At 41.3% G+C, this 19023-nt stretch overlaps 1 protein-coding gene across 1 annotated transcript in view; it reads left to right on the top strand.

The window, feature by feature from the left end:
• Window positions 1-880: 880 nt before the first annotated feature.
• PODXL (podocalyxin like) overlaps window positions 881-19023 on the top strand; it is a 64134-nt gene continuing 45991 nt past the window's right edge. Inside the window, exon 1 of the mRNA XM_083183334.1 lies at window positions 881-1177. Within this exon, the coding sequence (XP_083039460.1) occupies window positions 1132-1177 (46 nt within the window). The 5' untranslated portion in view covers window positions 881-1131. The remainder of the gene's footprint in view (window positions 1178-19023) is intronic.

Genomic DNA, 19023 nt, shown 5'->3' on the forward strand with positions numbered 1-19023 from the left:
TGTGGAACTATGAGTCCCAGCAAACCTGAGTTGGGGCAAAACTTTCATGCCACATTCATGTTTTATTTGCAGTTGGTGGTAAATATGCCTCAAAGAGGCGAGATGTACTAAGCATTGAAAAGTGATAAAATGGAGAGTGATAAACCACCAACCAATCAGCTCCTACCTCCTTTTTAAAACACAGCCTGTGACAGGGCAGTTACGAGCTGATTGGCTGGTGCTTTATCACTCTACATTTTATCACTTTTCAAGCTTAATGCATCTGGTCCTAAGAAAATGTGATCCTTGATAAATGGGCCCCTAAACATATATATAGATTGATATATTACTTTTCCATTGATTCTGTTCCTTATGATCTATATATATAACTTTTGATAATGTTATCATTTAAAATGTATTGTTTTTTTTTTGCTGACTCTTTTCTCTCTTGCAATTGGACAGTCAATAATGTTGTTTTAATATGTAAATTTCTACTACACCAGAGGAATTAGTAAACAAATGGGCTCTAGTTAATCCCTCTCCATATAACCCCCCGAGTCCAGCTGTCTGGTCCAGATTATGAAGGTTTGCCAAAGCAGTCCTCACCCACAGCTCTCCTTCCCAAACACCATGGTAACAGGGGCTGAAAAAAATCCTCATTGTTTTTCTGTTTCCAAGTTGAACTCTTTGCAGCACCCTATCCAGCCTAATTATTGTTTTAGCACAGGACTTCCTCACCAACTCCTTTCATGGAGCCATTTCCATTGAACTCGCATCCTGCAGATATCTTGGTTATAACACTGCAGAAGGAGGAGTTTCCTATGTTATTGTTTTTTTGGGGCAGGTCCACCCAACTTTCCTATTGGAGAGAATAGATTGAATTTGTCCATGACAAAACCCCCTTTTATCCTCCTCAGCCACAGCCTGTATTTTCAGTATTACAGCCAGTGGGGGATTTACAGCAGCAAGTGTACAGCATCACTGAGCAGGAGACGAGTCAGTAACGGCACAGGACAGCACAGGCTGACTGCTCAGTGAGGACAAGCAGACTGCAACCTGCAAAGTGCAGCACATCCCCGGGACAGCGGCTGTACTCGTCACCCGGTGCCCCCCTATATAAGAGCAGGCTGTGTGACAGGCACCGGACACACCATGATCGTACTGCGCCTATTGCTGGGAGTGCTCTGTGCTGCTGTGGGTAAGTGCATATAAGTCCTTTCATTCATAAAACTTCCCGCTGTTTGTGCCACCCCCTCTCCTCCTGGCCAGCGATCTGTCACACAGGCACCAGCAACACATTCTCCTGCGTTGCCTACAGTTTCTGTTCTGCACCTGCTGAGTGTGTGTGGACCGATTTCATGTGAAGCTGGAACTTGTAGTTCCATCATTTCCAGAAACCCGCATGCATGCTGCCTTATTATATTGTAATTGACCGATGTATATCCCGTGTGTAGCTTTTCATTTACATTTTTTTCATACAACAAAAAGTATGTATACTTTGATAATAATGAACTTAATTTATAAGTGCTATTTGGGTTATTGAGTTTTATCCAACAGTCAGACAGATTTATTTATTACTTTTTTTGCCAATTGGACATAAGAGAATATTAAAGGATAATACAATGACCTGCAGTTATATTATAGGATGTGTGCTGCTTTATCAATGTATAGATGGTAGAGCATTGGGATCTCACAGTCAGTGGGCAGTATAAAGAATACATTAAGGATAACGAAGTATAACAATGCATACTCAATGATTTCAGTGTTGCTCACTTTATTGTAGTCTAAAGGCAGAAATTTAAACAAAAATGCAATTTAATCGTGTTCTATTAATGTGCTAATTGTCACTTGAAAGAAACGTTTAAGGACATGGAATGCTGGAGAGCGGATTTCTTCTCTAAACTATTTTGCAAGTGCACTTTCTCATCCTTTATAATATCATAAGTATAGATGGATGAAATGAATTGTCACACTATGCCACATAACAGTTATTGGGATTTTTGTTTTTAGCTACACAAGTAAAGTTGTATCCTGGTTCTAATTTGACATTGCCTGCACATCCCATATCTGTGCTCATTTTCTCAGTCACAGCATGACAAATGATGAAAATGATGTATCATTGTCTAGCCTTCATTGTGTCCTTCTCTAGACCCGTCACATGTCTTTCTCACAAGAAAAAAAACTCAGAAGGCTTATGTTCACTCATACTATATAATCTTGTAATCCTGTAATGAGTTATCAAATACTGTAGCCCATTGTAGTACTGTATGTCCATAGCATAGAAAGAGTGGCTGAGAAGAACTTAGGGTCCAATGAGCATCAGCGGACGGTACATATCACAGTAACAACAAGGGCAGACTGTGTACGCATGGGAACATATGGTAGTAGTGAGTAGAGGCATTTCTATGGAGCACAGGAGCAGTACAGCTCTGACAGAAGCAGACACTGGTGTTTGATAGGTTGGGAAAAACACAAAGGCATGGAATGCAGTAATATTGTCAGAGGATGGAGGAAGCGTTGAATAAAGTATTGTATCTGATTTTGGTGAAGGAAGCCAACAAAAGAAATCAAATGTACAAGTGCTCTAAATCACAGGTTCTCAAACTCGGTCCTCAGGACCCTACACAGTGCATGTTTTCCAGGTCTCCTCACAGAATCACAAGTTAAATTAGCTCCACCTGTGGCTCTTTTAATATGTATCAATGCGTAATGAATTCACCTGTGCACCTGCCGGGTGACCTGGAAAACGCAAACTGTGTGTGGTCCTAAGGACAGAGTATGAGAACCCTTGTTCTAAATGAATCAAAAAGAGCCTTCTAAAAGGGGGGGGGGGGGGGGGGGTGTAATATGAGGTCAACTCCAAAAAGTTAACATGCGCAATGTCAGCATTGGAAATCGGTTGATAAACGCCGAAGGTTGCCATGGAAAAGGTCGAAGTGAGTTTTTCTCTTGTGTTGGTGTCAATGTTGACACCTGTACACATGGACACTCAATTAGTGTACCACTTCGCTCGCCATGCTTCCGGCCAGGTGCCTCGCTCTGCTACCTCTGCGCCTGCTTTACCATTCCAAATTCATGTGGATGGTAAAGTACGAAAAAGTTACAAAATATTAGAAGAATCCCAAAAAACTCATGTCGATCTTTTCATGTGTCAAACATAGCCATGTCAACCTTTTGCTTGTGTTGACCTTTTGACTCTACGTATGTCGAGCATATGGTGTTGACCTATTGACTGTCATCCTAGGCATTGTCCTTCAGCCATCCGGATACTGTAAAGGGTAAGGGGACTACACCTTTCTTTTTGTTACATATAGGAGTTTAAACAGGAAACCAAAAGAATTACTAAGACTAAAGCTGGCCATACATCAGAATGCCCGGCTTCTGATCCGGATCGTGTCACGATTTCACTTGAGCTCCCACGGCAGCTTCTCAGACACACGATAGGGCTTATGTGTGTAGTTTCTCACAAGATCTATCGTACGATCTGAAACTCCCAGCATACCGGTCGTTAGTAGCGTCTTCAGATCATGTGTGCAGCACATACGATCTGAGGATCGATCTCACGACCCGCGGGCCCGTGCATCGGATCGTAAGTGTACCAAAACACCTCACAATGTGCACAAAAACACACACGATGCATTGTAAGAGCCGTCAAAATCATGCATTCGGCCTTGAAATCATTCTAATGTATGGCCAGCTTAAAGACAAAGGAATAGAGGATTGTGGGACAGTGTCTAGCAGATTGACAATGAGTTTTGCTTTGGTGTTAACAGTAGAAGGAGAAAGGAGGCAGCTACAGTGATTAGCATGAATACCAGCTAAGGAGACGGCCCTGTGTTATGTATCTGTATTATTCCAACAAGTCCATTATTTAGAGTAAATATGTTTTTTTATCTGTAATTGTCAACTACTATTCCATCAATTATAAATAGAAGAATTTTGTTTGATTATTAAAGATACATTACCAAGGGCATTGTGATCATCAGGAATGAATGGTATAATGTAATAACTAGAATAGAATATCCTTTCTACACTTCCATAATATTAATAATGTGAATTGATTTTTGTTTTATTATATCCCTTACAAAGCACCCTAAATGCAGATCTCATTGTATTCCTTCATTGAAAGTCTTAGGAAGATATCATGATATTCTAGATCCACTGCTGGTCTTATTTGGGATTAGTTACTAATTAATTATCCTTAGCTTTGTTAATTAAAAGTAATTGCACCTAAGGTAAAGGTGTTTCTGTACATGTTGGGAGGTTTGGCTATAAGGGGTGCTGTTTAAACCCTTCACCAAATTATTCAACCACTATCTATACAGTAAGTACTAGTAGTAACAGAGGTCTAGAAAAGACCTAAAAAGTCTAGTCCTTCATAAAAAAGGAGTAGGGAAAAGGCTATCCTCTTTGGGCCATTATAATGGAAAGATTGCTGTAATAGCCAGCAATGAGCAAAATCTCAAGTAGCTTGGGGTTACTGTACTTGGGTATAAGCATGGCAAATAAATCTGATTTTACAGTTACTGGAAGTAGTAGATGAATGGTGGATCCACAGATATAGCTTATATGGATTTCAGTAAGGACTTCTACACTGTCCGACATTACAGAAGAACAAAATTGGAAATTCATGGAAATAGTTTCAAGGGTGGCATAGGGTTATACAGATATGACACTGGGCAAAGGTGGGAGGTGTAACAAGTGGGGTAAATTCTTAGGAGGGAATGGAGTACCCATAATGTTAATTGGTAGCATTGTTACTGATATGGAAGGTAATATATGGAAATATGTACAGTGACAGGGTAGACATACCTAGAAAAATGCAAACCTATGCACTTTGATTTCCAAATCTGAAGGTCAAGTATATGTCACAAAGGTGGGGACCTCTGAGCAGGAAAAGCATGTAGGATTCACTATTTTAGATGGAGTTTTTGAAGGGAATGTAAGACAGATGCTAGCCTGCATGGCAAAACTAATTAAAGTTATTGTAAGAAAGAGCTGGTAATGCCACTATATATATATATATATATATATATATATATATATATATATATATATATATATATATATATATATATATATATATATATATAGGTAATTTGTGGTGTGTCTAGGATACTGTCTTTAGGTCTGGAAGTCATATTCCAATAAAGACATAAATCAGTTATATAGTATATTGGTAAAAAGAATGAGTGCATGGTCTAAGCCACAAAACGTATCTGAAAACTCTAAATACATACTGTATAGACAAGCAGAGGACAGTGATGATGATGTGATAGGAGCTTTCAAATATATACAGATCCAAATATATGTACACTATATCTAAATCTATCTTAATACATTAGAATTCATTAAGATGGGTGTACAACAGGTACTATTCTGTGTTCTTATATTTAACATTAAAACGAGAACTTGTTCTTATTTTTTACCAAGACTGGAGGTACATACTAAAAGCCAACAAAAGTAAACTTCGAATTGAATAGAAAACATTCACGGATACAGGTTTTACCTGCATTAAGAAGTTGCACAACCTAGTTTACAGCTATTAGAATCTGCCCATGCAGGGGCAAATGTAAGGGTCAGGCTGTCTGTAGACACAACATTATTAGCCACACCTATCACATTATGCTAGGGCCTCCTGACTACCAAAGCAACACTAACCCCACCCCCTCTAGCAATAACAAAAACAAACAACAACAAAAAAAATCACCTGGGCTCATATGGCCTTTGGCCTACCATGGCATTTACAGTATGCTAGTGAGCCTGCTGTGCTGTCCCCTCATGGAGTGTCACCCCTAAATATATGTGCCTAGGGGGGAATTGATCACTGGCCCCATGATACAGTGGTTCTTCTCCTGTCAGGAAACCTGTTGTGAATACAATTGGACTGTTACAAGGATGTGATATTTAAATAAATCTGATTTTATTTTACCACAATTATGTATTATTTAAAGATTTTTTGTTCCCCAGTTACCTTGGGACTTCAGAAAACTCCTTCCTTGGGAAACCTGCATATTTTGTTCTGGGCATTTGAGTGATTTCTGTGTCTGTCTAGTTAGTGTTTATGTGAGTGATGTACCTGTGTGCCTGGTGTCAGTGTGATGGGGTGAGTGTCGTTTCTGTGTGTCTGGTGTTAGTGTGATGGTGTGTCTGCATACCCTCCAACATGACCCATTCCATTAGGTACAAAATGCTCTGTTCCTGGAGTTCCCTGCCAGTGGCAGTTACAGAGGTGGGGCTCCAGCACAGTCCAAAATTCAAAGAGGGGGATCACATCAACTGCCAGTGAGTCCAGGACAGTGATGTTTGGGGTGGCAGAAGGTGTGGCTCCCCTTTTTGAATATTGGACTGTGCTGCAGGCTCATAACTGCAACTGCCACTGGCAGAAATGTCCAGAAACAGAGCATTTTGTACCTAATGGAATGGGTCATGTTGGAGGGTATGTGCCGGTGTTAGTGTGATGGTGTGAGTCACATATCTGTGGTCAGTGTGATGGGTGAAGGAAGTCTCTATGTGTGATGCAGTGGTGTAACTCCCAGAGGCAATAGCGACACATGCTTTGGGCTCCAAGCCCTGAAGGGTCACCTGGATATACAGCAGCACTCTGTGTACATAGTGGGATCCAGGCGTGACAGCTGCTCTTCCAATGGAACTCTGCAGTGCACCTGCATTTGTCCTGGAGACGGGACCACAAGTGAATGCCGATTCTGCATGCTGCAGACGGCTGAATATCGAGAGTCTGACCCTGACCCACCGGCCATTGTCTTACAGAGTTCCTGGAGGCCTGCCAATTCACTGCGGGCTACAGTCCCCGTAGAGAGGCTTAGAATGTTAGCTACATAATTCTGAAAATTGCGTGGTTATAATTCTGTAAATTTGTCTGTATATGTATGTGTGTATATATATATATATATATATATATATATATATATATATATATACATTTTTTAAGTGGGGGAGCGCTGAACTCAAACTTGCCTCCACGATCTTGGGTTGAACTTACACTTAGTGTGATGTCATGTAAAACCTGTGTTCGTGACACTTGCTATTCAAACTAATGTTTTAATTGGGAGAAATAATACTATTAGTTCTCACCTCCAGACTAGACAAAAAAGAGTGAAAAAGTCCTTAATTTGATATTAATTTGTCAAATTCTTGCCAATGTTGTAAGGTGCATATCTTAAACAATTGATCTTTCTTGAATAAGAGAGACATATGAATTGAGTTGTATTTATATTGTGGTTATATATGAGTGTAAGTTGGATAATAATTTTATATACAGTATGTAAGGTTTCACTGCAGGCTTCAAATAACTAGAATCTTTATTTATTTATTTATTGAGCCTGAGCAGGCTCAAATGGGGTGTAGACATGCTTCGATTTTGACAGGTTTTGCTTATAGAAGCAAGATTTAATCAAATCGAAATCAAATGGTTTTTAAGAAGCTTTCGATTTGCATTCAATTCAATGCACGCTCCCGTTTTCTCTCTATCGAAAAGAAAAATAGACTGTGCAGGCAAGGGAATATTGAATTTGATCCAGTAATTAGAATGTGTATACTGTGCCTTGAATGCAAATCGAAAGCAAAAGTGCAGATCAAATGTGAAATTGAATGAAAAGCAAAGGCCAAATTGAAAAGGGGTGGAATTGGGGCAATCGAAAGCAAATGCAATCGAATCGAAAGTAAATGGATGTATGTGTACACACCTTAAAATAAATCCTTATTATATAGCCTGTTTTTGGATGCCAGGGCCATGTTAACACATTGATCTGGGAATCTATCCTGGATTCTATGAATTAACACCAATTAATATGGTAATTTACCAGGCAAGAAAAAGGGGCTTTTAATAGCCTTAAGGGCCCCTTACACTTGTGAGATTTTGTGAGATTTGACCCAATCCAGGTGGATTGAGTCAATTTATCTGACAAATTCTGATGTGCCTGATGTGTAGGACACAATGCAAAATCCTGTGCCATTGGGTATAACCAAGAGATTGCAAGAGATTGATATTCCTGCACATAGGATAAATCTCGAGTCAATCAGGTTCAACTTGTTGAACAATAAGTTGGACAAGTATAAGGGGGCCTTTAGGCAATCATCGTTTTTCACCTGCAGTAAATTACCGGGGATAATTGAATTCCAACTTGTACGTTTATTTGTTTTTTTGTAAGTTTGTTTTTGTATTCTTTAGTTGCAAGCGTTCTTCAAGTATATACAATGGTCTGTTTTCTATGCTACATTTATCTAATGCTGCTTTCACACTGCAGAAACGGGTAAAGACCCGGTATTTGTAAACGGGACTTAAAAAGGGTCTAAGCCATAAAGACCCTTTCACAATGCGTGTTGTAAACGGTATACTGGTTAATTACAATTTTTGTACCTTTCACATTGAACCCGTTGGGAAAGGTACAAAAATGATGGTATTTCACCAGTAATATACCATCCATTCCCTGGTACCTGGCCTGCGCCCCCTGGCCTGATACCCGCGCTCCCCCCCTCCCCTAGTACTGGCAGCTGGTACCCCCGCTCCCCCCTCCCTGGTACCTGGCAGCTGGTACCCCTGCCCCATCCCCTGGTACCTGGCAGCGTGTGTGGATCCGGGCAACGCGGTCCGCACTGTCCTCATCTTCACTGCACTACTGTGTGTGGGCACAGGGCTAGGTAGGCATAGTCCAGCGGGCGTGCCAGGCCCGGGGTTGCTAGTCAGCATGGTAGGAGGAGGCTGCAGCAGGTGCCGGCTGGCTCTGCAGTTTGTAGCGGGGTTGCCCACACTGGTGCCGCACTGGGGATCCGGGCAGCACGGTCTGTGCTCGGGAGGCAGCGGGGTACATTAGGAAAATGTGGAGTCAGTGGCGGGTTCCCTGCTGCGGATGGGAACTTAACTAGCACAAATAATGAGTCTGAACCATTAGGATCCTTCTTTTAACCAGTTTTGAATTACCGGTTTTCTTGAACTGGTAATTTAAAACTTGTGCTTTCACACTGCAGCTCTAACAGTTTTAAAAGGCTGAAAAATCGGCAATATACCATTTTAGAGCTGCAGTGTGAAAGGGGTATTATTGATCAGGAAATGCATCCTCTTTTTCAGTACAAATGATTCTTGTATTTCTCATTGTCAACACCTTTAATTATATTTGCTTGCCATTTTGTTCCTAATATCTAGCTTTTAATAATCACCTTGCTGAGTAGCTATACTATACTGGTAGCCATGTTACTTATACATATGGAATAAATCACTGCAGTCATGTTAAACCTCTTTATTCTCATATTTAGTTAGAGATGTGCAGATCTCCGGAAATCTGAATCCATCTGAATTATGTGGATTCAATCTAAAAAACAAAACCCAGTCCGGATCGCCCAAGGGAATATGATCTGTACTGGATCCTGGTTCGATTGACCCTCAGGTTTTGAATTTGGATTTTAAATCCAAATTTCTAGTTCTGGATTACAAAAATTACCACATTTTAGCTGTTTTTATCAATGATAATTATAAATAGTACTATTAGTTTTTTAAAATCGACTTTAACCAAACCAAAAAACAAATCCAAACTAAAAGATTTAACACTTAAATATGTTTTACCAAAACACAGTGATGAAATAGAACATCTCTAATTTAGTTAGGACTTCCCATCCCTTTCATTTCAATGCCATCCCACAAATTCTGCCCCTTGGGCAGATTCTGCATTTCCGTGCATTTGTCCCTGATGCACAAATCTCTTCCTTTCACCTGCCATGTGTGTACGTGTCCCATTTTCCCTTGTGGGTTGTAATAACTGTTGGGCAGGGATTTCCTTCCCTATTGTTTTGTGCTATGTTTAGCATAATGTCTTTGCTGCAATACTTGGTGCTATATAATAGTTATTATTACACTTTCCTAATTATTATTGGTTTAGTCCTGCTTTAGTTTAGTTTTAGTTTACTGGAGAAGCTGAAAGCAAGTAATACTTTGATACTTTAGTAATACACGCTCTTGAATCGCAGCACCCTAGAGTATCAGCATTTTTATGCCTACCTATCACCCTTAGGTTTAGTTATATGTGAGTTGGATTTCACATTGGATGTTGCTATGGGCAACCAATCAGATACTATCTATTATCTTCTAGAAGGTGCTAAAAAATGAGAAGTAGTTTTTGATTGGTTGCCAGAAACTACTTCCCATGTGAAATACAACTAACATCTTAGTAAATTTCCCCCAAATTGTCTTGGTCTTGGTCACCAACCCAAAGCACCCTTGCAAGTGCACAATATTACATTAGCTGAATAGATATTGGGCTATCCAACTATATCCAATTTTTACTGTGTGGTAATTAACCTGTTATCAGCTGATAACACATTTAATCCATGTGGACCCATGTGCTAGTGGACGAAAAATGGGTCTTCTGGGGATGCATATCGGGGATGGATAGATGGGAATTTTTTAGGTCCAGGAATGAGCACCTGGGAGCAGTTTATTGTCTGTGCTGTAAACCTGCTGGTAGAGAATTTCTACACGCACTCTTTTGAGAGGTGAGCAGAAATCTGACAAAACTATGGCCACGATGCTACTTGCGTGCCCTAGCAGTATCTCACAATTTTTTTAAGTTCCAAGAGTGATGAGGATAGTTGAGTAGCTATGGGCAATTAATTTCAGAACTTAACATCACATTCAAATTAATTCTCCAGATAGATAGATACATATACACTAAAGCAATATTAAACCAAACAACCAAACAGATAATACAAGCTTTACACAAGGTGTCCGATATTATACAACTCTTCGATCAACAAAGATCACACTTATCCTTACAACATGTGCACCTCATATACAGAGAACACAGTGTCACGCATTTATCAAGTTCCTGCTATGGCACTGTCCAAACATCAAATAAAACTTTCCTATCCTGTCTAGAACCTCTGACTGACAGGATGTGTGTGCTCGGTAAGATGGATATTACCTCACATCATTGTATCACAACTTGAATAAAAGGATATGTGCAGCTACAGTTATATTTAGAGTTGTGTTATGTCTACAATGATTAAAATGTAGAAGTTTTTTTTTGTTTGCTCAACAAAAAAAAACGTAATAATAATTAAATGAGAAACTGTGAAATTGATATCTTACACCATATTTTTCCAACCTAGCAAACTAAAGAGAAAGTCTTATACTCCCAAATAGATAGACCACTCCCAGGTGTATAATACATTTGTTTAGATTCAGTGTTTAAATTATTATTGACCAACCTATAAATGAGCAACAATGTTTCAGGATTTTAGTTAGAAAAGGCTGCAGAGTTTTGACATTCTGCCCAATTGTTCCATGGAATGGCCATTGTGCACTAAGGGTCTTATTCTAGTTCACTCTTTCTGACAAAATCCTTCTTAGATGGACACAACCATGTGCACTACAGGGGGGCAGATGTTACTTGTGCAGAGAGAATTTGATTTGGGTGGGGTTTTACAAAGTGAGATCTATATTGCAGTGTAAAAATAAAGCAGCCAGTATTTACCCTGCACAGAAACAAAATAACTCACCCAAATCTTATTCTCTCTGCACATTTTACATCTGCCCCCCTGCAGTGCACATGGTTTTGTCCATCTAAGCAAGATTTTGTCAGAAAGAGTGAACTAGAATAAGGCCCTATGGGAGGATTCAGGTGTGGTTAGTGTTGCATAGAGTGTGCTTCCTTGGAAGCAGTACCAATGCTTATATTTAGCAATGCAGCAGGAGGCATCTGGTATAAAAAAGACACCTCCTGCAGGCATGTGTGATACACCGCTGCATCCAAGCAATTGATTAGCCCAATTTTGTAGAGAGATGTATCTTTCAGATGTTATCCCTTCCACACATATATGAAGCTTGCCAAGCAAAGGACATTGGGTGTTATTCTGATTCACTGCACATGTTACATCAGCCCCACCTGCAGTGGATATGGTTTTGTCCGTTAGAGAGTAATTGTGTCTTTCCGAGTAAATCAGAATAACCCCCATTGTATATTTTGTACAACTATTTCTTATTGCCCTGGGAAAAGTATATTTAGCCATAGTTCTTGTGTTTACCGTACATTTGTAAAAAAGTAATTTTATCTTTTTTTAAAAGGCAGACAAGCAGTTAGAGCAGGGCTGGGCAACACCGGCCCTCCAGATGTTAGTGAACTACACACCCCAGGATGCTTTGCATTAGTTTTGCTATGTGGCCATGCTGAAACTGATGCAAGGCATGCTGGGATGTGTAGTTCATCAACATCTGGAGGGCCGGTGTTGCCCAGCCCTGAGTTAGAGAAATAGCAAAATATACCTCTGCTTTCATGCCACTCAGTATGCAACACATTTTTACTATGTGTAAGTGAATGGAAAGAGTGAGGCGTAATGTAAGCAACACAAGCACAACATGGAAAGTATGAGTATCGTCACATAGAGATTTTACGATTTGCAAATGTGTGATAGGCTGCCACCTGCACCAGGTTTATTCCATAGAATTACTGTATGCTTGTGTGGGTACCACAATAAAACAGATTTTATTAATAAGTATTATTTAAAATGCTAATATTTTAGTAGCTGTTATAAACAGGGTAATATAAGATGGACTTAGTGTTATTAACCCCTTCCCGACATTGCCTTTTATGGTAATTTTTTTTTTTTTTCCTCCTTGCGTTCAAATAAGCGTAACTTTTTTAATTTTCCGGCTATATAGACACATGAGGGCTTTTTTTTGCGGGACAAGTTGTACTTTTTAATGGTACCATTTACTATACCGTATAATATTCTGGGGAATCAGGAAATAATTCAATGTGGGGTAAAAAGAAAAAAAAACGCAATTCCACAATTTTCGCTGGTTACGGTTTTTTTGGAGTTCATAGTTCGTTTAAAATGATGGGTTATCTTTATTCTATGGGTCGTTACGATTCCGGTGATACCAAACTTATATAGTTTTCGTTACATTTTACCACAAAAAAAAAAATAGAAAATGTTACGGTTTTTCGAATTTGCGTCGCGTCGCCATGTTCTGCGGCTTATAACTTTTTTATTTTTCCACCTACGGACCTGGGTGAGGGCTCATTTTTTGCGGGCTGAAGTGTACTTTTTAATTAATACCATTATGGGATATGGGCGACTTTCTGATCTCTTTTAGCTATTTTTTTTTGGGTAGGCGATGCGACCAAAAAACGTAGTTTTGGCGTTGGGGATTATTTTCCGTTTACGCCTTTAACCGTGCGGGATAACTAATGTTATATTTTAATAGATCGGACTTTTAGGAACGCGGCGATACCAAATATGTTTATTTTTTTTATTTTGTATTTATTTTTATTTGGGAAATGGGGAAAGGGGGGTGATTTGAACTTTTAATATTTTTTTATTTTTTTTTTATTTTTAAACTTTTTTTTTTTTTTTTTTAACTTTTACTACAAGGCCCCCTAGTGTACTTGACCACTAGGGGGCGCGATCGCCTGTACTAGGTTCAGCCATAGAGCTCTATGGCTGAACGTAGTGATTTTATGCACTTCCTATTACATCCTGCCTCAGGCAGGATATGATAGGTATGCAGACACGGCCAGCACAGGGGTCTACATTAGACCCCTGGCTACCATGGCAACCGATCGGCACCCTCCGATCTCACTGCGGGGGGCCCCGATCGGCGCCGGAGGGGGGCGCCCCCCCTCCGATCAGCTATTTAAGCACTGCGGTCGCTTTGCCCGCGGTGCTTAAAGGGTTAAACGGCCACGATCGGCGAACTCGCCGCTCGTGGCCGTGAGAGCAGGGACCTGGCTGTAATATACAGCCATTACCTGCTCTCTTTCAAGCCAGCTCACTCCGTGAGCTGGCTTGATTCCCCCGCAACCGACATATGACGTAAATGTACGTCATATGTCGGGAAGGGGTTAAATCATAAAATACTTTTCTGTTGATTTGCATATGAATAAATACTGTACTTTACTAGATCTGCAATTCCATAGTTCATATCATAAGCTGATGTGCTTTCTTCACGATGTGCATGTGAGTACAGCAGTTACACTTGCACTAATTTTATTTCGATCTCAAAGATTTTATATATATATATATCTGTACTCCCCAGTCGGCAGAATGGGGATGTGGGGCACTTGCCACAACACAGCTTGATGAGAGGTGTGTTGTTACTCATAAAGTCAATAATTGTCCACAAGTTGGTATCAAATTGTAAAAAAGATTAAAGACAATTTATTTGTAGTCCAATCACATGCCCCGACGTTTCGGTCCAATCAGGGGGACCTTTTTCAAGGAGCTTAATGTGAAGTCAGAAACAGCATCAGGTGAAAAAACGGGAGTAAGTACCTCTTCCTAGAGGGGACAGCCTGTCCCCTCTAGGAAGAGGTACTTACTCCCGTTTTTTCGCCTGATGCTGTTTCTGACTTCACATTAAGCTCCTTGAAAAAGGTCCCCCTGATTGGACCGAAACGTCGGGGCATGTGATTGGACTACAAATAAATTGTCTTTAATCTTTTTTACAATTTGATACCAACTTGTGGACAATTATTGACTTTATGAGTAACAACACACCTCTCATCAAGCTGTGTTGTGGCGAGTGCCCCACATCCCCATTCTGCCGACTGGGGAGTACAGATATATTGTGGGTACACATTCCCTTTGTTGGGCACCCCACTGCTGCTTTTGTATAGTCTGAGTTCGGTCTCTCCAAACAACTATATATATATATATATGGTACTCTTTACCTAGAACGGCGCCCATCGCGGTGATCGCGACATCACGGGCAGCACATAAACGGCCGCGACGCGATGCCCGCGATCACCGCGATTTTCCCATAGGGAACAATGTTAAAAAGTCAGATTGATCGCGATTTTGCATTCAATGCCTCAATGCCCGCGATTTTACCATAGGAATCAATGTTAAATGGGCTACAGAGCCCAAATAGGCTCAATTAACCCTTAAATGTCACCCCAATTTTTTTACGCCACCCCACGATCCACGCCAACCCGAAGCGTGGCGAGCGCAGCGAGCCCGCGAGGGGCGGCGGTACGCGTCCTCCGACCTTTTCATGCCCTACTATCCACGTCGGCGTGGAGTTGAGAATAGAATAGTGTGGCGAGCGCAGCGAGCCACCGAGCCCGAAGCGTGGCGAGCGCAGCGAGCCCCGCGAGGGGACGCGGATACCTTCACAGTTATACGCGTCCCCTCGCGGACTTCACAGGTGTCCGTGGCGACGCGGACACCTGTGAAGCCCGCGAAGGGACGCGTTTACCTGTGAAGGTATCCGCGTCCCCTCGCGGGGCTCGCTGCGCTCGCCACGCTTCGGGCTCGGTGGCTCGCTGCGCTCGCCACACTATTCTATTCTCAACTCCACGCCGACGTGGATAGTAGGGCATGAAAAGGTCGGAGGACGCGTACCGCCGCCCCTCGCGGGCTCGCTGCGCTCGCCACGCTTCGGGTTGGCGTGGATCGTGGGGTGGCGTACAAAAATTGGGGGGACATTTAAGGGTTAATTGGGGCTATTTGGGCTCTGTAGCCCATTTAACATTGATTCCTATGGGAAAATCGCGGGCATTGAGGCATTTTACAGTAAAATCGCGGTCAATCAGGCTTTTTAACATTGTTCCCTATGGGAAAATCGCGGTAATCGCGGGTACCCGATTTTGATGTACCCGCGATTTACCCGCGATGCCCGCGATTACCGCGATTTTTTACCCCCGACGCCCGCGATTCTGATCGCGGGCGCCGTTCTAGGTAAAGAGTACCATATATATATATATATATATATATATATATATATATATATATATATATATAAAATATGCACTAAACATCGGCACTCACCTTTCCTAGTTTGGGGTGCCCTATGGCTTGTGACCACATTGTTTAAACAGAAATTGCAGGGGCTCTGCACTCACTAAATTAACTGATATTAAAATATAGTGGAGATTTAGTTCATGAATTGATCAATGCCTTTAAGCCTGCAGCCCCCTTTACGGGACCCCACTTTTCTGCAGGTCCTAACACTATCGCTCAAAATGGCTACAATACACATAGCTATCACATCAATGTTTGATTCCAGGCGTGCTATCTGGTCTAAAGCTCACAGCAGACTATGCTTTTAAAGGTGAGCAGTTACCAACACACCTGTCACTAATCATCTAGGGAAGAGGTTAACATAAGCTATGCAATATAGGTTAAAACAGGGTGCATGAGAGAATGTGACCACAATAAGACTAATTAAAAAATTAATCTAATAAACAATATATACACTAAACATCGGCACTCACCTTTCCTAGTTTTTGGGTGCCCTATGGCTTATGACCACATTGTTTAAACAGAAATTGTAGGGGCTCTGCACTCACTACATTAACTGATATTAAGGCGGCACACGGAAGACGTAGAAGAGTGGATTTTGTGTGATTGTACTCAGATGCGCCCTTCCCAGCAGCCCAATTCTAAGTTTCCCGCTGGTTCAATCGGCCAGCAAATACGCATATGAATAGTACAGGTTTTGAGAGTTCTATGATATAGGGCGCTTAGGTGGAAGAATAATTATTTTTACCCTTTTGATGGTAAAAAATACAAATTTTTTCACAACTTGAAATGTTGTCAAACATGAAAAAACACAGAAAAAATTCTGACATCAATAAAAATTAAAAACAGGTAAAAAGGAGTATTTGTAGCACTAAACACTGTCCGTTATTTAGACACCGAAATGGGCAATTTGTGGGAGAGAGCGGGGTAGAAAAAGTGAGATGTTATAATCGTACCTCTACTCCCGTCTCCACAGTCCCGTGTTGTATAGCGCTTCCAAATGCACACGGAAGACGCCCGCATGGCAGGTTAGCCGGCGTACACTTCGTAGATCTTCTTCAGGGCAACCGGAAGAAGATCTGCGAAGCGTACACTGGCTAACCTGCCATGCGGGCGTCTTCCGTGTGACACCTCACTTGTTGTCTGTGTGTGTGATCATTTAGTCCTTGTAAGGACTCTAATGTGATAATGTGTCAATTATCTTAAATCAGCCTGTATTGAGCCCCTGCACTAGGTCTAAGCACAATCGGCTTATTAGCCTGGGACCGCTAGACTGCCTCGCAGCGTCATCCTGACACAGGGATCTTCTGTGAATGGCGGCAGCATCTCACCCTGCCACAGCCTGCAAATAATATACCAATGTGCATACTAAGATTTATCCTGTAAATCCCTATAGACTGCATTAATTATACTGCTATTACATACTTGCAGTCATATTTAGCAACTATACCCTACGTGACAGCGTCTATGTTACTGATATGCTACACAACTAAGTCAGAGTGATTTATAATATTAATCCCTCATTATAACATAAGGGAATGTAATCAGTTAATTTTGGTACAATTGTTGGCATAAAATACCATATAGCTCCAACATGTGGAGTCAATAAGCATTACTCCTACAAAATGGCCATATATCATATAGGGGCCATTACTGTCATAGCAAAAGGAGATTTCGATCGATTAGGAATTTAACGGTCATTGTGTTGTGCTTGATTCAAGCCTCTGACTAGGACTTTATTCTTGACTCTAATGCTGCTTTCACACCGAAAAACCTGCTTAGACCAGGCATTTAAAAAGGTTTTTTTTTTAAACGGGGCAAAGCAAATTTAACCCCTTTCACACCGCATGTAAATTCCTGGTCTAAAGCAGGTTTGCGTTGTGAAAGCAATACAGTGAAAGTGGTAAAGTACGTTCTAGGCAGCTTCCCCCCCTCTCTGGGTACCCCCGGGCAGCCCCGCCCCCTCTGAATTACTCACCTCGCCCAGGAGATACTACCACCATATGGGCAGCACCAGGCGCTGACTACTCCGCTGCTGGGTGCAGGAGCCGGCTATCTGCAGCACTGACACTTCGGGCATACAATCACTGGAGGTAGGGACACGGGGAGGGGGAAAAGCAGCCAGCTGTCCGGAAACTAGAAGGCTATGCGCCCAAACCCCAAAAAGCCTGGATCCTACCTGGGCAGCGCAGCGCAGGGAAGGGAATGACCGTGCTGGGGACAGGGGGTCCCTGCAGTGTATGTTAGATCAGTGGCGGGGTCCCTGCAGCGGATGGGAACTACTAGTTCCCATCCGCTGCAGGGACTCCACCACTGATCTTACATACACTGCAGGAGGAACCTATTGCCCCCAGCACTATCATTCCCTTCCCTGCGCTGCCGGGGGGGGGGGGGGGGGGGGTATACCGTTTCAGACACCAAAAAAAAAAACGGGTCTAAAACGGGTAAAACACAGCTTTTTTACTGTTTCCAATAACTGGGGTTTTTTTGGAAACGGTAAAATCACTCTGCACCTTTCAGACTGAATATATTACCATTTTAAAATGGTTATTAATCTGCAAAATACAGTTTTTTTAGAGCGGTCTGAAAGGGGCAACAGTGAGCCTGAATTAGCAACATAGTAACAGACCAACCTGCAAACTGATACATATTGACACAAATCACTTAAATTGAATCCATTAACAGAACAGACCTTTGAGTTTGTAGGATTTATTCAGCAATAGTTTATTGATCACACACAGACTCATAACAGTTCACACCTCTACCCCCACAAATATTGAATAACATTATCGTTTGTCTGCAAAGGGAAGGAATTTCTTTCTGTTACTTGACATATAGGATAAAACTATCCTAGGAGGTATACACATGGCAACCCAGCACATGCAATTTTAATTTGAACTGTATTCACTTTGTGTTGATGTTTTATGTTGTTCGTCATATTTCGCAGTTTTTTAAATATTAAACCATTAAAAGATATATTTTAATTATTTGTGCTTCTTGCGAATGGTGCACCACAGAGTGACAAACTACCTTCTCTCCTACTCTAAATGTTACTCACCTTTGTCCGTGGTAGCACTCCCCTGCCATTAACAACTACATTTACAATTCATATTTAGCAGGGGGCAACCCCCGTATATTACTATCAAGACTCTCCTGGTCTTGTGCGACAGACCCCCTGCCATAAGCTGTTAACCTTTCTATTAATTATTATAAAATTATTTCTTCCCAACTTTTACACCCTTATAAAAACAGAGATATATTAACACACAAGGGTCTGATTCTAGTTGA

This window comes from Crinia signifera, chromosome 4, assembly GCF_055691185.1.
Source record: "Crinia signifera chromosome 4, ASM5569118v1, whole genome shotgun sequence".
NCBI lineage: Eukaryota > Metazoa > Chordata > Amphibia > Anura > Myobatrachidae > Crinia > Crinia signifera.